At 41.8% G+C, this 25,997-nt stretch overlaps 2 protein-coding genes across 3 annotated transcripts; one reads left to right on the forward strand and one right to left on the reverse strand.

Moving 5' to 3' along the window:
• Positions 1-52: 52 nt before the first annotated feature.
• Positions 53-25,870, reverse strand: LOC118302776 (adhesion G-protein coupled receptor G2). Its single transcript, XM_035629205.2, has 14 exons — positions 25,798-25,870; positions 12,893-12,957; positions 10,261-10,479; positions 9,926-10,094; positions 5,386-5,548; positions 5,069-5,191; positions 4,690-4,812; positions 4,246-4,282; positions 3,546-3,643; positions 3,335-3,453; positions 2,807-3,075; positions 1,718-1,823; positions 1,268-1,578; positions 53-1,099 (listed from the first exon to the last, which is right to left on the reverse strand). Exons 2-14 carry the CDS (start codon positions 12,945-12,947, stop codon positions 987-989), a joined length of 1,905 nt encoding a protein of 634 aa, XP_035485098.1. The 5' UTR covers positions 12,948-12,957; positions 25,798-25,870; the 3' UTR covers positions 53-986.
• LOC118302778 (adhesion G-protein coupled receptor G1) lies at positions 16,113-23,498 on the forward strand. Of its 2 annotated transcripts, none has more exons than XR_007030570.1 (8): positions 16,113-16,140; positions 16,672-16,829; positions 16,916-16,988; positions 17,292-17,433; positions 17,787-17,906; positions 18,817-18,939; positions 19,322-19,416; positions 20,347-20,378. XR_007030570.1 is itself a non-coding variant. In XM_047331535.1 (8 exons), exons 4-8 carry the CDS (start codon positions 20,811-20,813, stop codon positions 23,407-23,409), a joined length of 726 nt encoding a protein of 241 aa, XP_047187491.1. In that variant the 5' UTR covers positions 18,817-18,939; positions 19,322-19,416; positions 20,347-20,462; positions 20,789-20,810; the 3' UTR covers positions 23,410-23,498. The 2 variants fall into 2 exon arrangements, 1 of the variants encoding a protein (XP_047187491.1); XM_047331535.1 differs by lacking the exons at positions 16,113-16,140; positions 16,672-16,829; positions 16,916-16,988; positions 17,292-17,433; positions 17,787-17,906 and adding exons at positions 20,789-21,057; positions 21,149-21,245; positions 21,602-21,731; positions 22,693-22,849; positions 23,315-23,498 and having other exon boundaries at positions 20,347-20,462.
• Positions 25,871-25,997: the final 127 nt, after the last annotated feature.

Raw genomic sequence — 25,997 nt, forward strand, 5'->3', positions numbered from 1 at the left:
GTCACATGAACAGGAAATGATTCATATGAGCTGTCTTTTCGAAAGGGTTTATTATTATTGAATCGATGCAAATAGGCTGCTGATGTCGATATTGGAAAGACTCTTGAACATAGCAAGAAAGAAAGAAAGAAATAAAGAAAGAAAGGTAAATCTCCACCACTTACAATGTGATTGGTTGTTCATAGAGACAAATGTTGTCTGTATTTTACAACATCAGAATCTCCGACTCTTGCCTTGAGAAAACAGGAAGTAGCCATATGTAACCATTTTCCTACATAGGCAAGAAAAGGAAAAAAAGAAAAGGGCCAGGTACGGCCAACAAGTACCCGCACTCAGCTTCGCTGGGGAAATTAAACTCAGACTACTACGAGACATCATGTTCTAAAAAGTTGGCGACAAGCGTAGGGAAATGACAATGCAAATGCAAACTCAGCTTGTTTTTAAAATTCTTTCATTGGTAATTTTATGCAAATGAAATTCCACCATAATCAGGTTCAAGACATTATTATTATTTCACTTTCTTTCCACCATTTGACTACACAGATTTACATTTTATTCTGGACAGAACTGTCCACATTTACTTTGCTTTAGCGTTTCCCCATGGCAACAGTTGATTGGCAACTCAGAGCCGCTGCCGCTGAGAGACTGAGAGTCAGCTGTTGTGGTTTTCTGCTTACTGGAAAATGCAATACCGTCTATTCTACCAGTGCTAATCCTACTTCCAAAGTTTGCATATGATTTAATCAAAACATGATCATTCTCCCATTTTGGATACATTTAACTTTATTCAAAAACATGCACAATATCAACCGTGAAGGAAACAACTTTGCTTTTATGGAAGAACTGATTCCAATGTTCAACCCACTGTTAGCAGGGATGCATGCAGTAGATTCACTATCACTATGGTTACATAGAAGGGGATTAACTGGGCAGTATGCAATCACTGACTACATCCATGAGTTTCTTATCATTTTGACTAATGGAGACTAATCGGATTTGACTTCCGACGTCTTCATGGGAGATGAAGTCATCCTGTCCTCCATGTCTTGCTTCCTCTGCATCTTGGCCGACTGACAGACCCACAGGAAGACGAAGAAGCCTTGACAAAGGGACACACAAGGTTGGTTTAAGCGCTGGTTATGGACGAGCTCAACAGATCCGTCTATTTCTGAATCGGTCTGACAGCATGTGCGTAGGGGCAAAAGCCCCCGGAGACAAATGCTGTGCAGACCAAACAAAAGCTCAATGACACAAGCGGACAGCAGACCTTGTGTGGAGTTGAGGATGCAGAAAAGGTAGAGGATGGAGTAGTTGACGTATCCCGAGCCCAGGAAGGCCAGACCCCAGGTGGTCCCCATCAGGCAGGTCAGACCCAGCACTGTGAGGCCGCTCCTGCAGGATGCACCCAAGCTATCCAGGTCCCCCTCCGCTCCGAGCCTCGATTTGGCCCTGAACGCGTGCTGCGTCCTACAGATGCTCAAGGCCACTGCCAGCAATATGCCAGAGTTGAAGATGAAGACGAGAGTGAAGTACACCAGGTTCGAGGTGTAGAAGAAGGCGTCATCTGTGATCCAGCAGCTGCGGGGCAAGCGGGACATTTCACATATAAACGGTTAAAAAATTGTTTTAAGACGTACGAAAATGACAATGTGTTGATTGATTGTGTTTGATTTTCTAAAAATGGATCATGACTGTTGTCTTCCTCGAGTTAACTCACATGGCGTTAGTTTGATTTGTGTTGGCCATGCTCATTTGTGTAACTCCATAAAACTGTCTGACGTCCTTTACAGCTGCAGCGACGGACACGAATACACCAGGGATCCCTGAGAATCACACACACACACACACACACACACACACACACACACACGCACATACACACACACACACACTCACACACAGTGACTTGTTAATGAACTCATTACGGTGGAACTTTTCATACCTCTTAACCACGTCAAAAACGAAAGTATTAGTAGTACACTGTAAAATATGATAAGTTGTCTTAATGCATCAAGTGCTCACAGTGTGAGTGCAATGTGTTTTTGGTGTAGTCAACTAATACTGTTCCCTTTACTGTAATGTGCCTACTGTAGTGAGCTGAAAATACTTACAGTGAAAATTGATGATCCGACAAGAGATTGTAGTGGTACAACTGGCATACCATTGATATTGTCCCAGCCCGCACATGCATTCCCATAACTCCACTCTTGGTAGAAAATGCATTCTTTCACAACAGCCACTGTGCGCTACTACAAACATAATAGAAACCTTAACACTTGCGACCACGTACCACCAAGTACCATCTGTTATGATTTGCTCCAACACACCAGAGACTGCTGAGAAGCTCATCAGTTCAGAAACTCAGAAAAATCAAGTTTGTTTTATCAAATGAAACAAGTATGCAAAAAAAAAGAGACAAGAGAAACGGAAGGAAAACTCAGTGTCAGTGGAATCTTGTGAATAACGTTGAATTCAAATTTTTTTGAATGGTTTTGGTGTCCATCACCAGAACCAAGGGGTTTCTTATCCTACCCTGCACCAGTGTTCAGAAATCAAATATGGAAAAAGACACCAAAGAAAAGGTGGAGATATTAATATTATCCACAGCCAAAACATGTGTCCCATATGTCCTCAATCTAACCTCTGGTTTTTCGCAGCTTTCAGGCTTTTTGGAATCATGGGGTTTCCTCGTGAAAAAGTTCCCCTTATTAGTCTGCAAGTTAAATTGTTGTCATCACATGAGTCATCGCACTCTGCTACTGTACGCCAAATCGCTCGCATCGCGGGCTTCCCTGGCAACACTCACCCCAACCAAGAAGGGACAGTTTGAGCAGGTACTGCTTGTAGTGGGTGTTGAACACCTTTATCAGCAGGAGGTAGAGGTGGAGGGCCTCGATGGCCATCCAGGTGAAGCAGCAGAGCAGGGAGTAATGCATGAAGGCCGCAAGAAATATGCACACCCAGTCGGGCTCCATCGTGGCCCCCCACTCAGTCAGCAGGAAGGTTGAATTGAGCAGAAACAAGGCCCCGCTCAGGGACACGTGAATGGAAAGGGAGTAATCCATTTTGTGGTTTCTGAGGGAAAAAAAGAGGGAGAAGGTGAACAGAAGTATGACTGAGGGCCAGTTAGATATAGGTGGGCCCTGATTATCAGACAGGATTGTGGATGTGTCTTTATATGTAACTGCAGCATTATGATCTTAATTTTTTTTTTTTTTTTTAAACGCCACTAATGCAACTATTTCCTCTGTTTATCCTCTGTTGGACCTGTATTTGTCTGACGTTCCTAACAAAGTGCTCGGTGAACTGCAAAGGGCACATTTATTAAACCTACCGTCTGAAGACATACATCACGATGGACAAAGCAGTGAAGAAGGCAGACAGGCCGCAACCTATGTAACTGATGTGTGACAGTATTTTCCAGTGGACTTCGTCAATTTGGTCAGGTCTTATCTAAAGACAAGAAGAATAAAAAATGGGATGGTGGGATGGGTTAGTGTGCCATCGGGAACATGTCAGTCAAATGAAAGTGTGTACCTCCTTACCAACAAGATTGCAAAGGGCGTTGCGTGGTTGCAGCTGCACATGACGTCACTTTGGTTGTCGTTGAAAGTCTGACATCCATCTGTTTTCCAGCGACTATCTGGGAACATGACAAAATAAAAAACAAGTTCTGCTGGTTGTCTGAAGGGCGATGAAAATCCAACCGCAAGTATTTTCATTAAAACCTCTCTTGTCTTTGCATACAACATAAAAAATGCTCTTTTATATTTATGCAGTATCTTATTTCCCATGCAGACATATATGTGATGTGTGATGTACAAAACTGTTGCTACACGCACACGCACACGCACACACACACACACACACACACACACACACATACACACACACGTGCATCAAACTACATCGAGTACGAAAGCCCTCCAGTTGTAAATAGGTGAAAATAGATTGTTTATGGCTGGTAAACACAAAAGTACTTAATACTACAGAGTTAAGGGACTGTACAAAAATGCATCAATTATATATTCTATACATAATAATCCAGGCAAAAGATGAACAATCACCAAGTCAATAAGTTAAATTATCCAGATGACTTGCTGATCTTGCAGTTTTTCTGTTATGTATGTCAAACACACTGTTCTTTTCTACTCCAAATTGTCAGTGAATAAATAAGCTGCGACTAAAATACACTCGCCGCTTCATTGTTTATTTTGTAGCAAAAGAAAGCTGGCATTCACCTACCATGTTCGTCAAAATAGTGACACTGTAACCAGTGGGGCTGCGAAAATACAAACAAGTAGAGCTGCCTTGAAGTTACATTCTCTATAAAAACCATAACTGTATATACTGCACCATTAAAGACATTTAGCCAACAGGTTTAAAGAAAATAAAAAATACAGAAAAACCCCAGCGCCGCGGTACTGTGATCAAATCCTGTCAAACTGATTTTTTTCATTCCTTTTAAAAGCATAATTATCCAGTGCCATTTCGACAATTATGTGATACATTAGAAGAATTCCGTTTGATTACACAGACAGAAAGGGCAATATATATATATATATATATATATATATATATATTCACACTGAGTAATTTTAAAACAAGATACTAAAATACAAAAGCAAGTAAGTCAAATTAAGTCAAGTATATTATATATAAAGACCCACAGTTCAAACAATAACTTACATTCACGTATCCGTGTATGGCAACCTTGAAAGTCATATTGATTGGCACACTCAGATTTTGAAGGCGTTGTCCCTCCAGGAGTTCTATCCTGAGAACCATTGATGCGATGGTGTCCTGTCCATGCTAATACGGAGACAATTTCAGTACAATCATCGGAGGATACACATGGTATATGGTTATAATATATATAGTATATATGTATACATATACAATGAATTTAAAATGTTTTAATCTAATTCTAAACAGACCCTTAATGACCAAAGTAAATATACAGAATCATTAATGGGACATATTTATGGATTAAAACACAAGCGTGTCAGTTTGGATTCATGCAAAAGTAAATAGGACAAAGGATTAATATAAATATATGGAAATATACTTGGAACTGGCTTTGGTCCGCGTAGCTGGCCAAACCAATAACCCTCTCCTCCGCTGGGATGGATTTCAGGGCAGACACAGGCAGCCACATCTCGGAGACGTATGACTCATTCTGAGTCAGCGGCTAATAGTGAATATAAACAAGATGATTATCAAGCAGCATGAAAAACAAAAACAACCATCAGGGTTTATCATAAGGTTGGTCTTTTTTTTGAATGAGCACAGCCTTCAAATGATGTCGGCCAATAGCCGGACAAAAGACGTTGACCTGTTCACCGTCAGGACTGTTCCTTCTAGACTTGATCGCGGCTCGTGTACCTGTGGAGCTTCTACTGGGATCCAGCTGGTTCGAGAGGAGTTGAGGCCAACCTCGCTGATCTTAATCACATTCAGAGACAGGCCACCCAGGTCGTAATTCGTGCAGCCCCCTGTCTCTGACTGGGAGGTTTGCATAATGTTGAGGATGATGCGTTTTTCCACTCTGCAGAATCAACCAAGAACGAAAAGATTTACGTAGAGATATATCGAGAAATAGAGAAATAGATAGATAGAAAGATAGAGGGACAGATAGATAGAGAGAGAGATAGATAGATAGATAGATAGATAGATAGATAGATAGAGGGATAAATAGAGAGATGAGATAGATGGATAGATAGATAGAGATAGATAGATAGATAGATAGATAGAGGGATAAATAGAGAGATGAGATAGATGGATAGATAGATAGAGATAGATAGATAGATAGATAGATAGATAGTGAAATAAATAGATAGAGGGATAGATAGAGATAGATAGATAGATAGACAGAGATTTTAGATTTTTGAAAAAAACTTTTATTTAAAAAAATTCACCAGAAACATCAGGGTTGTTTTACAAATCCACTAAAAATAAAAAAATAGAAATAAAAAAATAAAGTCATAAAAGATAGATAGAGATAGATAGATAAATAGATAGTGAGATAGATAGACAGGGGGATAGATAGAGAGAGAGAGAGATAGATAGAGGGATAGATAGAGAGAGAGAGAGATAGATATAGCTGGATAGTGGGTTGAGCGATAGATAGATAGAGGGATAGATAGAGAGAGAGGTAGAGATATATACATGGTTTCACCTGTTTTCCCCTACCTCATGTATAAATAGTCCTTGTCTCCCTTTGTCTTGTGCCAGTTCGTCTTGTTCTGTCATGAGGTTAGTTTCGTCAAGCGTACCAGCCAGTCTGTCATGTTATCAGGTTTTGTTTTATTGTTCGATCCTCCAAGCAAGCGCTTTTTGTTGTTTGTACTTTATTCCTCTTCGTGAGTGATGTTTTGTTTTGTCTGAACTTTGCCAAGTAAAATGCTTTTGTTCATTTGCTCCTGCTGTGAGTCGTGCATTTGAGTCCACCAGTTTCGTGTCTGAGGTCGTTACAGAACGAACTGGCCAAGTATGGACTCAGCCGACCCGAAGAAATTCCAAACCACCCTCTCTGCACAGGGCACCAAGATCCATCAGCACGAGGCACAGCTGAGCACATTGAGCCGTGGCGTGAAGGACCTCACAGAGCGTCAGGAGGAGTTTCAAGCCTCAGTCATCACTCTAGTTCACCAGCTGGCAGGACAATTACCAAGTCCTCACTCACCTGGGGACTGCACCTCCAGCGACGCCCCCTGCTGGGATCCTGCTGCGGCATCAACCGTGAACCATGCTGCTCCATCGTCTCTGCGTTTGGCCTCCCCGGAAAGATTTTCAGGGGACTCAAGTGACTGTAGAACTTTCTTAGTCCAGTGCGACCTGCACTTTAGGCACAACCCGGCAGCTTTTGTGTCAGACCAGGCTAACGTGGCGTTCATTGTGTCCCATTTAACGGGCAGAGCCGCCGCTTGGGCCACTGCTGAATGGTCCAGAGGCTCTAACATCTGCCAGTCACTCACAGTATTTCGAGATACCATGAGCAAAATTTTTGATCACACCTCACCTGCCAGGGAAGCCTCTCGGGCCCTCATGCAGATCAAGCAGCGCCACCGTCAAGTAGTCGATTATGCCATTGAGTTCCGGACTGTAGCCGCAGATAGCGGGTGGAACACACCAGCTCTAATAGACGCTTTTATGAATGGACTCTCAGAACCCATTAAAGATCATTAAGCGCCCTAAGAGCTTCCCCCGGATCTAGAAGCCATCATAGCCATGTCAATTCAGGTGGACAACAGACTCCGGAAGAGGGAGAGAGAGTGCACCAGCCTTGAGGAGGGCGCTGGTGAGCAGGCTTGCCTCTGCCTTTCCTCCTCCTCCACTGACCCCGGTAAGACTTACCGTAAATAACCAGACTGTAACTCAGGGGGTGTTAATTGACTCGGGGGCCGACGAAAGTCTCATGGACTGGAATCTAGCCCAACAGAACCAGATTAAACCTGTTCCGCTGACCCATCCTGTTAATGCGTGTGCTTTGGATGGATGTTTATTGTTTAAAGTGACTCATTGCACTGAACCTATTCAGGTAACATTAAATGACAAACACACAGACATCATGCAATTTCATTTGTTTGACACAGCACAGCATCGGCTGATTTTGGGGGTTCCAGAGGTCCGCCAAGGACAACAGGATGCACCCTTGTGTCTATCTTTCGCATAAGTTGACTCCTGCAGAAAGAAATTATGATGTGGGGAACAAAGAACTGTTGGCTGTCAAGGCCGCGCTTGAAGAGTGGAGGCACTGGTTGGAGGGGGCCGAGCAACTTTTCTTGTATGGACAGATCATAAGAACCTGGAATACATTAAGAAAGCTAAGAGACTCAATTCACATTAGGCCAGATGGACCCTGTTCTTTAACAGGTTCAACTTCATGGTATCTTTTCGACGAGGCTCACAAAATGCGAAACCAGATGCTCTGTCGCGCCTTTATGACCCTGAACATATTGCCAAGGAACCCGAAACTATCCTTCCACGGAACCGGGTGGTTGGAGCGGTTTCATGGCAGATAGAAGCAGATGTGAAGGAGGCAAATGATATGAATCCAGCACCTAGTGGGTGTCCACATAACCGTTTGTTTGTCCCTGTGTCATTACGCTCCAAGGTAATCCACTGGGCTCACACCTCCATGCTCACATGCCATCCAGGTGTCAAGCAAACCATGTACGTGATCAAGCAGCGGGTTCTGGTGGCCGGCCATGGAAAAAGCAGTCTCTGAGTACGTGGCGGCCTGTCCAGTATGTGCCCGAAATAAGACCTTGCCTCGGGCCCAGGTGGGCCTGCTTCACCCGCTGCCTGTTCGTCAACGGCCATGGTCCCACATCTCCATGGACTTTGTGACCGGACTGCCACCTTCGAAAGGTAACACGATCATCCTGAAGGTGGTTGACCGCTTCTCAAAGATGGCACATTTAATTTCTCTGGCCAAGTTACCCTCTGCTAAGGAGACAGCAGAGGTCATGATGAATCATGTTTTCAGGATCCATGGTTTCCCCAGTGATGTCGTTTCAGACAGAGGACCACAGTTTGTCTCACGCTTTTGGAAGGAGTTTTGCCAGCTCCTCGGCGCCACCGTCAGCATGTCCTCCGGCTACCACCCGCAGTCCAATGGTCAGAGCGAACGCCTCAACCAGGAGCTCGAGACCTGCCTCCGATGCCTTGTTTCCCAGAACCAGGTCACCGTTCCAGTGCGCCAATGGTTACCAGCCTCCCCTGTTCCCGGTCAATGAGAATGAGGTCACGGTTCCCATTGGCTCATGCCATGGTTAGACGCTGTCACCGGATTTGAGCCAGTGCTCGGCGGGTACTCCTCCAGAGCTCGGGGGGGGGGTACTGTTGTGTCTCGTCAAGTATGTTAATTTTATTCATGTCCATGTTTAGTGTTTCATGTTTAGTCCTTTGTTGTCAGGAGCATTTTATGTTAAGTTAAAATCACTCATGTCTAGTCTTGTTGTGCACTTCCTGTTTTATTTTGTACTCACCTTTTCCCTCTCGTTTCAGACCCTGACTTCCTCCCTTTGTGTGAATTTCCTGCCATTGTGATTATATACCCCGCCCCTGATTGGTTTCACCTGTTTTCCCCTACCTCATGTATAAATAGTCCTTGTCTCCCTTTGTCTTGTGCCAGTTCGTCTTGTTCTGTCATGAGGATAGTTTCGTCAAGTGTACCAAGTGTTTGAACTTTGCCAAGTTAAATACTTTTGTTTAATTACTCCTGCTTTGAGTCGTGCATTTGAGGCCACCACTTTCGTGTATGAGGTTGTTACAGTGCTGCACTGAACATTTGACCTGTATACAGATTCTCTGTAGATACACAGCACATATGTATACAGTGTTTACACACTCCTTATTTATACTTCATACTTATTTTTTACTGTAAGTTTTTTATTGCAATGTTTACACTTATATATTGTATCTTATTTTATCTCTAACCACCTGTGTACATATATATATAGCTCCATATGTAAATAACTAGCCCACTGCTATTATGTATGTACATTGTTACTTTTTATTAGTTGTTTTTTGACACATGCTTTGGCAATGTAAACGTGTTTCCCATGCCAATACAGCTGCTTTAAATAGAAAATTGAATTGAGATAGATAAACAGAGATAGATAGATAGATAGATAGTGAAATAGATAGATAGAGGGATAGATAGAGATAGATAGATAGATTGACAGACGGAGATAGATATAGATAGAGAGATAGATAGATAGAGATATATATACATATATAGATAGATAGAGAGATAGATATAGAGATAGCGCCTTGAGACAATGTGATGTTGATGTAAAATTGAATTGAAATTGAATTGAATATAGAGATAGATAGATAGATAGAGATATATAGATAGATAGTACAGAGAACAATGTGAAGCTACAGTATTCAGCAGCACGCAGAGCAGCAGACTTACTTCATAAAGGCCTTCTTCATTTGATGGTCGCTGCTGAAGAGCTGCGGACATGTGTCTCTTATGCATAGGAGTTCCATCATTTGTCTCTGGAGGGAGCAGTTACTGTCCAGGGACTGAATCTGTGGCAAGATGATGCTGGGCGCGCACAAGTTCAAGGTACAATTGCTGTCTGAGAAGAAACACGAGACTCAGACATTAGATGTGAGGACACGGGGCTGATTTTCATCCATACAAATCAGCCAGCCGGACCTCTGAACACTCTCCGACCCGATCGGAGATTGATGTGTGTTTCATGTGATACAGTAGACCTGTATTTACAGAGGCAGTTGACTTACACGGCTGTATGATGTAGACGACCATGGGAAGAGATCCTGTCACTTCGGCTGGCAGGCAGACGGACGATCCGTTGAACCACCACATGCCGTTGAACGTGCACTGGAAGACGCAGGGACGTCCACCCACCTCGCATTTCACATCACTGGTCAGCGATTCGAGGAGGGTCCCGTTCGTTATGGTGATGTTCATGTCGTAACCATTCGAAATGTTGATGCAAACTGAAACGGAACAGAAACACGGGGGACGGAAAGCAAATGCAACTGTATCACTGCATCCGATGGTACCGTCAATCACAGTGACACAAGAAATTACTTATTAATAGTTTAGTGGCTGTCTCGTTGTGTGTAAAAAAGTAACCTTCAATAGAGCACGCAGTATGGTGGTGCAGTCATCACAGCAATAAGGTTCTGGGTTGGAACTTGAAGGCTGGCGGGGCCTCTTTGTGCAGTTTACATGTTCTCCCTGTGTCTGTGTGGGTTTTCTCTGAAGCTTAAAGGAATCATATAATGCTCATATTCAGGTTCATGATTCCTGCGACCCTGTGTCCTCATATGGGGACATGACATTTAGGGTTGTCTGCACCTTATACTTCATTCTGCTTACCTTAGACCTGTTGTCCTCGGTGGTAGACACTTTGTGGTGCCCTCTAGTGGTTGCTATATCACATTATACCAATCAGTGTAAAAACAAGATGGCAGGCAACTCAGCCAAGTTGTTCTTCAGTCGATCCAGAGAGAAAAGTCGACGAGGTACAAAGCCTCATCAAATTTTATGGTTGAAACTTAATTATTTATGCTAAATCACATTTGGAGTTTGATATGCAAAACAAATTTGACACATTCTAACAAAAGTAATAGTAGGAAGTACTCGTTTGAGGACATTGGGACTTTCTTATCGCTCATGCATAGTCAAAGTGTGAAAGTAAGGAAAAAGATTTTTGCTGATGGCTTGCTGATGATCCTGGTGTGGAACTACCAAGTGATGAATACTACATTTCACCTGATTCATCAAATTCTGATCAGCAGAGCAGTGATGATAGTGACAGTGAACAACAACCCCATCCGCATACATCTAAAGGTCATAAAGACACTCTCCCTGATTCACCCGAATCTGATGAGCAAAGAAGTGATGATGGTGAGCCACAACCCAGTCCACATGCATGCATGCGCAGAGATCCAGTATACCTATGTGTAAACATCAGCATGGTAAAAGCACTGACACCCGTGATGAGCCAGAATTTGGAAAAGATGGGGTTGACATGGTAGACAGGATGATGAGTTACTACCGAATGAGTGTCCGCACCAAGAAGTGGACAGTTCGGATGCTGATGCTGAGTTTCAACTGACAGTGGCCCAGGCATACTTGTCCAAGTGTGACTCTGATGTTGTACATGTAGAGGAAGAGAACGCACTCCATGCGCAACAAGGCAATAAACATCATGTCACTCCAGTACCCCACGTCTCAGTCCTATAACTGTTTCATACTTCGTCACCAACAGATGACTGTAATCTGTTCCTATGCTTAAAAAGTGAACACAGATGTTTTGCAGGTGGTTAACCCCTAATCACTTAATTGTTTTATATCGTAAAATAAACCGACTGTCCCCTTGAGAGGACATAATTTTTCTCAAAAACGACTAACTGTAGACAGACAATGCTTAGTTTTTTTATACTTATCACGTCCTACTAATCCAAAACAGTGACTAATTGAAAATGCATATTAAACAAAAGTTCGGGTCTCAGGAGGCTAATTTGGGTTATTACTTGAAAAGTTTTACATGCTCCAGTGTTCAGTCAACACATCAGTTTCCTCATACAGTCCAATCGCTGCAGCTCCTCTCTCCAGTCTCGGTTTGAGCTCATGTCTCTTTAAGACCCCCTCCCGATAAAGCCCAGTCTGCACTGATTGGTCAGCTGGCTCCACTTTGTTGTGATTGGTCAACCGCTTCCAGCGTGTGTAAGGGAGTTCTCTGGCTTTACTCGGCTCTGCTGTAGTTGTGCCATACTAGCCCGCTTGACATGATTTATGCATTTCCCTAACATGGTGACTCACAGTGTTACAGAAGTATCGGCCGGACCCCTGACTGCTCCAGGAGCAGTGTTTTCTGTCGGGGAGAGGGGCTCCCTTTACTGTGGACTATGGGCTTTTAAAAAATTTGCAGACCCTTCGCGTACACAAAAAACTTATACGACACACTAGAGGAAAGGGAAAGACTGAGTAAATCATTATGTGTCTCATTTGGGTTAAATTCAGAATGCTGTGATTATGGACAGCTGTTGTCAGCCCTGCAATATGCTGCTGTAGCCCCGCCTCTCGCCCAATGTCAGCTGGGATTGGCTCCAGCACCCCACGACCCTCAAGTGATAAGCTTTATATTATTGCACCCGGATTATACAGAACAAGTAAAAAGCTCTTAATAGTTCATTAAAAAAAAATTACATTAAAAAACAATCCAACGAAAGTAGGACGGGTTCCATTTGACATTTGTTCCTTTAGGATCGTGGCAAATGAAAATAAACACCAAAAATATAAATCATTAAATAAGTTATACCTAATTTCTGCCACATTTGAACAGATGCATCACTCTTTCTTTGCTAAACCAAAACCTCAACCAATACAACCTAGTCCTACCTTGATCAGCCAGCGATTCGGGCAGCAGCAGCACTATCAGCAGCAAGGGAACCATTGTGCCTCGTCTGAATGTTGGGACGAAAGGAATCAATGAAAAGTGGAGAAAACAAGCTACAGATACATTTAGTGTAAGGTCAGACAAAAAGAGGAGTCACACAGGAGAGGAAACCTCTGCTTCAACAATTAAACTCTTATTGTATACGGTTTTGTAAGAGGCTTGAAACCAAACGCTCACAAATATTAACAGATTATCCAGTTTCCAGTTGTAGTATAAATGAGATTTTCCTCTCGAGTCCTTCTCTCTCTTGCCCCCCATGAACACAGTCCGCTCCCAAATAATGAATATAACAAATAAAGGGTGAGTTCTCCTGCAACAACAGTCTCAGATCCAAACCTCAAAAACATAAAAATTTTAAAAAGGCAAACATATCTGCTATGGCTTTTCAAGTCTCACTATATTTCCTTGAACGGTGGAGGAAAATGTTTTGAACAGTCTTACCTCTGAAGCCCAAATCTTTATCTTTGAAATTAGACTTTTTTCAAATTTTGTCAAATTAATCAAAATGGCTCAATTTCATTTTTTGTTTTGACAACAAATGATCTTTAATACAATCAGAGTGATACCCCAAGCATGTCGTAATGAAGAAAAAAAGACTTTCATGAATAGTCAGTGATGTGGCCTTCTGGGGCTGTATGAGGGCAACAAAATGACCAGAGATGAGTTTGTCATATTTTTCGAGTGTCAACAGAAATGTGATGTCATGTAAAGACTGACGTTTCCATCTGCTCTGGTTGTATATTAGGTTTATTGTAGGGATGCACGATATGGATTTTTTCCAATAACCGATATTTACCTGCTTCACATGGCTGATACCAATACCGATAATAATTTTTCATTTTTGGATTATAAAAATAAGTTCATATCTGTAGTTTAGGCCCCAATGAGGGTAAAAACGCTCAGATGTAGTGAGCCAAGATGAATTATTTAACATCCCTATTGTTAACACAACAAAAACAAAGAACAGTTCTGACCCAAAGGTTCTGAATTCAAATTTCCATTAATTTTGAGTGAGGAAGGTTTTTCTATACTTTGGCTTTCACATAACAAAGCTTATCAAATAGACATGTTGGTGTATTAAACACTGTATTAAAGTAATTAAACCAAACAATTAAGTGCATCCCTCAATCGAAACAGTTTGTTATCCTCGCGTGTGAACGCAGAACGTGAGCGGAGCAAGCTGCAGACTGAGAGCTGCTCTGCTAACGGTTGCTAACGGGGCTAAACACACACACGAGCCACACACGAGCAGCCTGTGTCGCTTGTGAGCAGCGGTTTCGCCACAGCTGGACTAGATGCACGCCGGAGAAAAGAATCATTTCATTATAACACACTCTCGGACTATTTTTCTGCTTTAATATCATTATCCAATGGAGAAACGATAGTATAAAATTCCCATTATCGGCCCGATAATCTATCGAACCAATATATATCGTGAACCCCTAGCAAAGTGTGATATTGCAACCACTAGAGGGCACCACAAAGTGTCTACCACCGAGGACAACAGGTCTAAGGTAAGCAGAATGAAGTATAAGGTGCAGACAACCCTAAATGTCATGTCCCCATATGAGGTCGCAGGGTCGCAGGAATCATGAACCTGAATATGAGCATTATATGATTCCTTTAAGCACCGAGAGGAAACCCACACAGACACAGGGAGAGCATGTAAACTGCACACAAAGAGGCCCCGCCAGCCTTCAAGTTCCAACCCAGAACCTTATTGCTGTGATGGCGTCACTGGTAACCACTGCACCACCATACTGCCCCAACCTAAGTGGTCCAAAATTCTAACGTACTTCACAATTCCCTTCGTAAACTCCTCAGAAGTGAAAACATGGAACCGAAAACTGCTAAGACATCCAGTTCCTTTTCGTTCGGAAGGAGCAAAAAGATGAACTCAGAACAAATTTGTAGTGATGACATTGAGAAACCGGGCAGTTGAACTTCCAAAGTGTGTTAGCGTGGGATCTTTATGTTGAAATAAACAAGCTCAAGCTTATATGGGGGACTACAGACTGGTACCGTGTGTAATATTACTTACTGAACGCACACAAACATGAATGGGTCACGGATGGCAAACCCCCAATGTGATGGACACCAGATGCTTTCACTCTCATCCACTTACCGCCACTACAAACTAATCCAAATATGGCCGCCAGCGCATGTTTGCAGGCAGGCAAAACTAAAACTTAAACCCAAAGCACCGATTGGCTTATCCTTACCATGTGATGATAAGCGGCGTTGATTGGCTGATCCCTGCCATCAAATCAGGTTACTAAACTATAGAGCTGCAACGATTAGTCGATTATTACCATTAGTCATCGACTACTCATTTCATCGCCAACTATTTTGATAACCGATTAATCGGTTCAAGGAGTTTTTACGGAGAAAAAATGTGCCACAAGATACAGGTGGCTCCATAAACCGTATGGGTCTCTGTCTTATAACTTAACAGGTGGATGCCAGCTCCAAACTCCTCTTCGTCAAGTCAAATGGGCCAGACAGACGACTCAGGCCTTTTGTGTGCATTTGGACTTGTTTCCTCTACATTGAAAGTCACGACTGAGCGATTGAACGTCTGGGCGTGAGAATTGCACGATTTTTTATTTTGCGAAAACAGGATGGGAGATTTTCATGTGGAACAAAACATTTGTTTAACCCATAAATCGTTACGGTACATCTTTCAAATGACTGATTCTTCCCAATTTTGGTTTCAAACTTCATCCTCGTAATCACACAGTGGAAAGATATATGTATATACAATATATACGAATTGGAGAATGAAATGTTTCCTTTGAACTCTCGCCTTGCTTCATTTGATTTTTTTTCAGTGTGCTACTCCCCTCGGTTGGCGGGAGCAGAGACATGCAGCCATGAACCTATGTAAAAGTGATGAGCAGTATATGGAGCGATGGACTGCTGCGATCAACTGGCTTCTACGCAGAACCATCAACGAATGCTGAATGTGTCTACAAAATATATGTGCGGTGTCTAAAGTTGAGTATAATCTTTGTGAGAAAATATTTACTGTAGGATTCAGAGGCAAGAGAGTGATCCTTTTGTTCACCTTCTGTCTGCTTCCTCTTTTTATTTCATTAACCGCTTTAGTTCGTTTTTTTCTACTTCCCATGAAGCTCTTGTCACATCATCTGCGTTAATTATTTCCACAGGCATTCAGCAACATGCAGAGGTGAGCTATGCTTTGATCCTCTTTGGCTCAGACACTAACATTTAACAAGATATGTGTTGGTTCTTTAACTGCATGAAAATGACTTGGAAATGATATATGCATATAAAAAACTATGTTTTCTTCAAGGTTGAAGTCAGATGTCATGTCTATTCCTTTGCCATACGTCGAAAAGGCAGCAATGCCTCTTAATAGTTTTACTTCTAAATCTTATATTATCTGAATTTTGATGCATGACACAACGTTGGTATTTGTGTATCCTCATTCTCTATATTAAATCTATATTTTGCGGAGGAACTTGGCTTGTCTCTGTTGCGTGTGGTCTGCTGTACGCTGCCCTGAATTAATGCATTGTCTGAAATGCAGAAGGCCCCTGGCTGATACTCATCAACTGTGATATTTTGAGGCAACGTTTGCTTGGATGGCGTGTCACTTTTTCTTCTACTGATTAATGAGTCCATGACATATGTCTTGTAAGAAAAAAAAAAGTCAAAGGCAGGCTTTCATTTTACATTAACCTTCTTCACTTCACAGGAGTAACTGGTGGCTCTTCTGGTGGCTGCTCCTGTATTTGATGTCCTTTGACATCACCTGTAAACATCCTGGTAAACCTGGCTCTGAACATCACAATCCAAATCAAAGCCAATTGAAGAATAACAACGTAAATCAAAGAAAAAAAAATAAAATACCAGGTCAGCCTATAGACACACACACATACACATGCACACAATCTTAACATACGCTAACGAAAAAAGTAACACATTTTTTTCATCTACAGCTTCGGATGTCAAGCGTTCTATGGCGGACGTAAACAGCTTTGTAAAGAAAGGGAGCAGCGATGACGTTTTTGAGTAATCATTTTTAGTATATACTATATATTATTTATCATTCTTTTCATGAAAAGCTCTTTAATATTTATATTGCGTATGTTTATTTGTGTTTATTATTAATATTTTTTTTCAAAATACTTATATATATACCTGTGCATAAAAGCGCAATATAAATAAAGTCTGATTGATGCTGCACATGGGTTGAGGTTGAAATGTAGTTTTAGATTAAGGCATTTTGGGATCTAGAATTTGATTATGTAAGGATTTAAGGAAAACAGTTTTAACTCAGAATGACATTATGCTTCTTTGTTCTTTTCTGACAAGAACTGTGAAGAGTCTAGAGGAGCTTCTGGACCAAGTGGAAGTGAATGAAACGATGATCATCTCTCTCAGTCACTTGGTGGCTCTTCTTCAGAAGCCCAAAGGCCCCTTCAAAGGCCTCGAATTTTATGGCAGTCAGAGTGAGGTAAGGACGTGTCGGTCTGGTTTGAAGAGTTAAAGTCAGAACGATCACATGTCGAATTTGCTGGTTGACGTTTAGCCATCAACAACTGTACTGGATGGGCGGGCAGGTGAAATTTTGCGCACACATTCTTGGTTTCCATATGATGAATTGCGCTCGGGCGATCCCCTGAATCCTTTCTCTAGCGCCACCACGAGGTTGCCACTGGTCTTTAGTGAAATTTGGCTTACGGTTCTTATTTAAATTTCTCAACCTATCAGAATTAATTACATCCCCCCCCCCATTATTCTGTGACAGATATTAGTTTGACACAGTATTTGACTTCACGCTTTTGACGCTGTGCCTCTGTTCTACAGGCGAACGACAAAAACACTGTCCCCAACAGCACAGTGAGCGTTCGACTGCCCAGAGAGTTGGACGTTGGATCAGACAACACCATTGCGTTTTGCTTGCTTACCTGGCCAGAAGGGAATGGGGTCAGAGAATTTAATTAATTTATGGAAAATGAAGTTGAAAATAATCTGAACGGCTTTTTTTGAGCCCAAGTGTCCCCTCAGCAAGGTTTAAAAAATCCCTCTGTGTTTTGTCTGGTTTTAAAAAAATGATATTATTGGTTTTAAAATGGAACCAAACGTGTGTCTTGTTTGGCTTAGTTGTAGTAAGTTAAGTTTCCCCCGTTGCTCTTGATTACGAAGACACAGAGATACTCTCCTCTAAGCCTGCATTGTCACACGGCCCACCGTTCAAAATGTTTTAGATGTGGCCCTGACCTCTAAAATATGATATATGATATTTTAGCCTCAGCTTAACCCAAATTGCAGCACTTTTGTTTCATTAATCAAAGTGCTGATAAAATGATCCACATTGTTGTATTTCATGGTTTGATTTCATGAAATAGTAGTACAGTTCTTTTTTTAATAGTTTTTTTTCTTTCTATTTTGTTTGGCCAAATGTACAAAGGAAAACCTACAGCTGCTATTGCAACAGGAAGAAACACAGTATTTGTTTCACACATAAACTGTTGTTGGGCTCTCACGGTCATCATTTTTGAATAAATGTTCACACAGGCAGGAAATCTCTCACAAAAAGGGAAAGGGATGTCGGCTTGTGACAAAATGACAAAAGTCCCAAAATGCAATGTTGTAGTGAGACAGTAAGGGAAGAAACGGCTCCTGTTCCTCACCCTTCAAAATTCTAACGAAGGAAAGTGTGTAGGCTACACCAGTAAAGCCACAACTTTGCATCAGAATGAAGATGACAGATGATATCAAGCAGTGTGACAAGATCGCAGGGCGGCTTTTTTTGCTTTTTGACACTGGATCAGACTTAACACAATAACTGTCGTGGCTGAACTGTCGATCTCACCGAATGTATGTTGTACTGTAGACACTGGCAGCCGCAGATGACCTGTATGAGAACAGACTGGTTGGCCTTTATGTGCACGGCAAGACTATTTCAGGACTACAGGAGCGCGTCAACATCACCATGGTTGTTACTAAGGCCATTAATGTAACTATCACCTCTATTCTCATATTTAATATACCGTAATCTTATATTCTTGTCTCATTATTGAATACTGCATATATTAGTGTGTTTGTGTATGTGAGTAAAAGTCATGAATACTAACCTAATGCAATAACCCAATGTGAACCTGGTATGTCATTGTGTCGAAGGAGACGCAAGAACCAACGTGTGTGTTCTATAATTTTTCACGAAAAGGTGAGTAAACAATAACGATCAAAACAATAATTTCTTTTCGCTGTGGGGATGATGAGTTGGATTCTTTGTGGTGTCACCCATGTCCAGCAGAGTGCGCCGACTCACTGCAGCTCAGATTGTGACATCATCATATGCATAAACTGGTCTGTGTGACTGTGTTTGACTTTGCCAGGATATAGCAGGGACGGCTGCCTAACCCTGTGGGAAAGAGGTCAGGGTCACATCACCTGCTCCTGTGACCACCTCACATACTTCGGTGTGCTCGTGGTAGGGCCGACCTTTTGTGTCATGCAAAAGTATAGAAGCGTAGAGAGTACCTCATTAAGACTGCATACAAACATACCTTTACCGGGTAACCCTTCAACACGACCTCCCACACTATCTAAAAATAGAATCGTTATAATCTGAACGGCAGTCAGAATCAACTTCATTTGGCTGAGTACATTTAACAGTTTGACTCCAGTACTCATGTAGTAATAAAGTGGCAGAGAACACATCTACTGTACAGTAACAATAACAAGCTGAACAACTATAATCACACACACACATGCATAAATTGAGGATATATGAACAGTTGAATATGACAACGACAGGATGTTATTACATGTCATTGCACACTGCTTTCTGGTGCACTCATGGTGCACTGCTCTGCATTTTGCTTTACCACAGTGTCACTTTTCATGCTACTACTAGATGGCGAAAGAGTTAAGAAAAAAAAGAAAACAATTCTACACAGTGACTAATTGCTAGTGGAAATACCACAATGTAAAGTTCAATTACTTGTAATCTTCCATTCAAAATTTCCCTGACGTTAGACGTGAAATTTTTGGCTGCAAATCAAAAGGTATGCCATTGTATTGAAAGTCTCAAAAGTGAAATCCGTGGGGTGCATCGTGCTCTTTATACTGTATTTACAGTATATTCTACTTATTATATATTGGAAAATAACTTAAAAGCCTATTGTAGATTTTGCATGTTAATCTTAATATCCAGAATAACAAGTGAGGCAAAGGTATTAGAATAAAAAAAGTAAATCATTTGTATTTAATTTAAAAATGTATTTAAATGGAAATACTCAAAGCACCTAGGTGCAGTATTTGAAATACATGCCCCACGTTGAGTGTTTTCCTAACCGCATATTACAATTTAAATCAGAACATATCAAGATACATATTATCTGGTGTACTTTCTCCACAGGTGTCTGCTTCCATCTCCCCTAGAGACCAGGAGATCCTGACATACATCAGTCAGATTGGCTGTGGTCTTTCTCTCTTTGCCCTGGTCACCGCTGTTTTCATCTTCATCACAAACAGGTTGCATGTTCTTCCCTGGTGTATTAATCTCCTCACCTTTCATTGTCCCTCATCTCTTTTAACCTCAAATCTATGGTCCTCTTTGAAATGTGTTTAGTTATAGCTGCATCCCTCTGTCCCCACTCCCTTCTTCAGTTCCTCAACTCTCTTCTTCCTCCCCCGTTTCACCTTTTTCTTGCTTTGCTGCCCCTTTAATACTTGTACATTTGTTGCCTCTACTTTAAAATGCAATGTGCTCTCCTTCCTTTCTTGCCACTTCCTTTCTACAGCAGTTGCATTGCTACCGTGCCATGTCTGTGCACAATCAGTTCTCCTCTGTTTGACAGAACGGTCAGGGCAGATGTCTCCATGAAGATCCACATCAGTCTGGCCGTTGCCCTGATCCTCCTCAACCTGCACTTCCTCCCCAGCCAGACAGTGGCGGCGCAGGCCTCCACTGGGCTTTGCATTTACATGGCTCTTTCCCTTCACTACTCCCTGCTGGCCACTTTCGCCTGGATGGCGTTGGAGGGGTTCCACGTCTACATCCTACTAGTGCGAGTCTTCAATATCTATGTCAAGAGATACCTGCTCAAACTCAGTGTGGTGGGATGGGGTGAGTAAGAGTCACCAAGGCTCCGGGACCTGCACAATCAAAAGTTTTGAGCGACTAGAAGAAATCAAGACCATCCTTGTGTTGCCTGCAGGTATTCCTGCAGTCATCGTGTCCCTGGTGGCCGTCATAGACAGAGGAGCATATGGTCGTGTTGCCCTGGACTCATCTAACCCCAATAGCACTTTAATGTAAGGGAGAAGCGGGACGAATTTGCAAGCACTCAGATGTAATTTAACGGTATACATTTGACATGTATTCGACCTCCAATTCACAGTCACAATGTTTTTTAAAAATGCTAAGAAAGAATGGCTGTAATGTGCTGACATACTCCATTTCATGGTCAACAGACCCCAAGTCAGCAAACGGCTGAATTTCCTAAAGTCAAAAACACTGAATCCCGACACACTCAGGGATATTTCTTCCTGTATCTAACAAAATCTTTAAACAACTGAATTGAGATTTTTGATCACAGAAAAAGTTAGATTTTGCACTGACTGTGAGATTAAATTGCGATTCCTACTCCCACACGTGCTTCTCTTTGCAGATGCTATATAACCAATGACACAGTAAAGGTCGTGACCACAGTGGGAGCATTTGGCTTGGTGTTCATCTTTAACATGATCATGTTTGGGGTGACAGTCATACGTGTTATGAGTCTCCGGCCTATCAAAGAGGTACGTGTCCATCTGCGCTGTCTTTTGCTTCTATGGAATTTACTTTTTTTTGTATCGTTGGCATGTTTATTTGCTAGACTTCTCATATTTCAATAAAACTGGAAAAACTTTTAACTGGTCAAGCCCATGTGCTTACCCGACCGTATACGGTGCATTCAGACAGCATTAGGACCCCCATTGTTTTGTTTTCACATTTTGTTATGTAGCAGCCTCATGATAAAACGAATGATAAATGATAACACTTATTATAAAAGGGAAAACTGAAATATCACATTGACACAAGTATTCAGACCCTTTGCCAAACTGAGCAATGGGCCATTGGTACGAGGGCAGACCAAGAACCCGATGGTCACTCTGGCCGAGCCCCAGAGATCCTGTGAAGATGGCGGCTCGACAGAAGCCTCTCTTCAATGAAATAATCAAGAATGTCCAGATTGAAGGAAAGAAAGAAGATTCTCTGGTCTCATGAAAGCCAGATTGGACTGTTTGGCCTCAATTCCAAGTGTTATGTCTGGGAACCAGACACCACTCATCACCTGCCCAATATCCTCCTGGTATAGTTGAGGAGCGGCCCAACCGGAGCTGTGACTTGAACCCAATCGCACATCTCTGGAGAGACAGGAAAAATGGCTGTAGACCGACGATCCCCATCTAAACAGACCAGAGTTTCGCAGGAGATGCAAAGAAAAATCCCCAAATCCAGGCGTGCAAAGCTTGTCAGGTCATACCCAAGACGTCTCGAGGTTTATTCCCTGCCAGAGGTGTGTGAAGTACTGAGCGAAGGCTCTGAATACGCATGTCTGTGTGATGTTACAGTTGTTTTCTTTTTATTAAAAAGAACTCAAGCAAAGGCTACAACATTAAAAGACAAAGCTAGATTACGTTTTGGTGTCCACTCTACCAGACTATATACATGTCATGGTCTCTAACTGGCACTTTCTGATCACCTGGGACCTTCCAGCATGGGCAGAGTGACCGTGACAGAGCCAAGCGAGACATCTGCACCCTGCTGGGGGTCTCCACTCTGCTCGGCATCACCTGGGGCCTGGTCTTTTTCTCGTTTGGCTACCTGACGGTTGCCGGCCTCTACACCTTCTGCATCCTGAACTCACTGCAAGGTCTGGCACATCAATTAAACGGGGACGTTTCTGTAAACACGCGGGGCATTGGTCAGGTGTCATTCAGGACGAGGCGCAGATGTGTGTAACAACAGCTCCTGTAAGCTGATCAGCGGGTGTTTGCATTACTGCACGTTCATGCCCAAATAAGTAGGACTGTAATCTAAACTTGGCCGTGAACGCGTACAGGGCAGAGCAAGGATATCATAAAAACTCTCTGGATCATTAACCATGCAAAGTTAGGACATTTTACTCCTGTTGCAAACTGACATGATTACAGGAAAAAAATGTATCTACTGGAAGTCAAATGCACTGTCAAGAATGAATGGTGCACAGTTTAAAAAAACAAACATGTGTTTACTTTACTTTGAATATTTGAATATTTGGCAATTTGCATGACACCCTCCTGATCTGCTCGCTTTAACACTTTACTGTTTTCTGTTTTCTGTGCTTTGACTCACACAGGCGTCTTCATCTTGCTGTGGTTTGTGATGTCTCTGAAAAAGTACAGAAGCTCAGCTACAGCGACGAGCAGCGTAACACGCAGCACCAATAGCTAAGGCCGGACTCGGCTCATAGTATCAAGATGTGCGTGCGTGTGTGTGTGTCGCGATATCTAATGTAAGTGAATATTAAATGTAAAAATATACTTCACAGCTTCATAGCTTTTTCATACCCCTCATCCTTTACATACCCTGGTGTGTTTATAGAACCTTATTTTCCATCCACTGGGCAAAAAGAAAATAGGAGCATGCATTTTCTTTTTCAGGATGTTGCAGGACACATATATGTATTCAACATATTATATTAATTTACCGCTCTGCCCTGTGAGATGTGCAAATGAAAGGAAAATGCAGAAAAGATGAAGCAGAAAACTACAGTTGATGCAGATTGTGAAAAAATGGAAAATCAGTTGCATTTGAAATACGGATTCATGAACATGTTCACCGTATTTTCTTTTGTTGTAACATTCATCACATTTTTTCTTTACATCTGTATAACATTTTCTTCCCAATGATAGTTTGTGTGTATGTATCTTTTAATGTGAATATTTCTTTTTTTTTTATCAGTCACAAAAACTGTCAATAAACTAGGGATGCACGATATATAGTGTGGCGACCCTGTCGTTCAGTTAGGGGAGTTCAAGAGCGTTCGTGGGGAGCACTGTGTTTTCCGGGGGTTCCGTGAAGGCACCCCTATGGGAAAGTGCGGGGCGTGTTCCTCGCGTGAGGTTCACTGTCTGCACCGGGCAGCCGCTGGTCTGCGTCCTATGGTCAAACTAACACTGGCCAACAAGCCTCCTGTCCCATTGAGCGTTTCGCTACAATATATATTAGAATTATATTATTATATTATATTATACAATTATATATTATTACTCGTTAGCAGCTGATCAGCTGTTGATTCAACACTGAACGCGACGCGTGTGCAGCACTGCGCTGTCTTGGTCCTTGAACCGCACACAAGTGAGACTGAGAAGATGAACGGTTCTCCAGATATGACTGACTGACACACACACACACACACACACACACACACACATTCCGAGCTGAGATATGAAAGGGTATTTGGTTTGTTGATCTTTGCCTTTGGCCAATGTTTTGTAGGCAGAAGCAGCCATAGGCTTGTCTTTATGCCTTTTTTTTTGTATGGAGGGATGCACTTCATTTTTTTTGTTTCAAATACTTTAATTCAGTGTTTAATACACCAACATGTCTGATTTGAGATTATCGGTGCATTTCGTTTGAATTTTATTTTGAATTTATACGCAGAATATTTGATAAGCTTTTTTTTTATGTGAAAACCAAATACAGAGAAATCTTCCTCACTCAAAAGAAATGGAAATTTGAAGTCAGAACCTTTGGGTCAGAACTATTCTTTGTTTTTGTTGTGTTAACAATAGGCATGTCAAATGTTTGGGATAGGGATGTTAAATAATTCATCTTGGCTCACTACATCTGAGCCTTTTTCCCCTTAGGGGTGCATAAACAACAGTGATGAACTTATTTTAAAATACAAAAATGTGAAATTATTTTCGGTCATCTGCATCGGTATCGGCCATGAGAAGCAGGTAAATATCTAATCACTTAATTGTTTAATGTAGTAAAATAAACCGATTGTCCCCTTAAGAGGACGTCATTTTTCTCAAAAACTACTAACTGTAGAAAGACAATGCTTAGTTTTATATACTTATCAGGTCCTACTGATCCAAAATAGTGAGGAGAAATTGAAAATGCGTATCAAACAAAAGCTCGGGTCTCAGGAGGCTAATTTGGGTTATTACTTGAAAAGTTTTACATGCTCCAATGTTCAGTCAACACATCAGTTTCCTCATACTGTCCATTTTGCCTCGTCTGGATGTTGGGACAAAAGGAATCAATGAAAAGTGGAGAAAACAAGCTACAGATACATTTAGTGTAAGGTCAGACAAAAAGAGGAGTCACACAGGAGAGGAAACCTCTGCTTCAACAATTAAACTCTTATTGTATACGGTTTTGTAAGAGGCTTGAAACCATACGCTCACAAATATTAACAGATTATCCAGTTTCCAGTTGTAGTATAAATGAGATTTTCCTCTCGAGTCCTTCTCTCTCTTGCCCCCCATGAACACAGTCCGCTCCCAAATAATGAAAATGACAAATAAAGGGTGAGTTCTCCTGCAACAACAGTCTCAGATCAAAAACCTCAAAAACATTCAAATTTTAAAAAAGCAGACATATCTGCTATGGCTTTTCAAGTCTCACTATATTTCCTTGAATGGTGGAGGAAAATGTTTTGAACAGTCTTACCTCTGAAGCCCAAATCTTTATCTTTGAAATTAGACTTTTTCTAATTTTGTCATATAAATCAAAATGGCTCAAATTCATTTTTAGTTTTGACATCAAATGATCTGCAATACAGTCAGAGTGATACCCCAAGCATGTCGTAATGAAGAAAAATAGACTTACATGAATAGTTGGTAGACACAGAGGAGTGCTCTTCTTACTTTTGGAGAGAACAGGCTGAGCCTGAGATGTGGCCTTCTGGGGCTGTTCGTATTATGCAAATTGTCTTTATGGGGGCAACAAAATGACCCATGATGAGTTTGTCATATTTTCCGAGTGTCAACAGAAATGTGATGTTATGTAAAGACTGACGTTTCCATCTG

Source organism: Scophthalmus maximus, chromosome 4 (assembly GCF_022379125.1).
Source record: "Scophthalmus maximus strain ysfricsl-2021 chromosome 4, ASM2237912v1, whole genome shotgun sequence".
Taxonomy (NCBI): Eukaryota; Metazoa; Chordata; class Actinopteri; order Pleuronectiformes; family Scophthalmidae; genus Scophthalmus; species Scophthalmus maximus.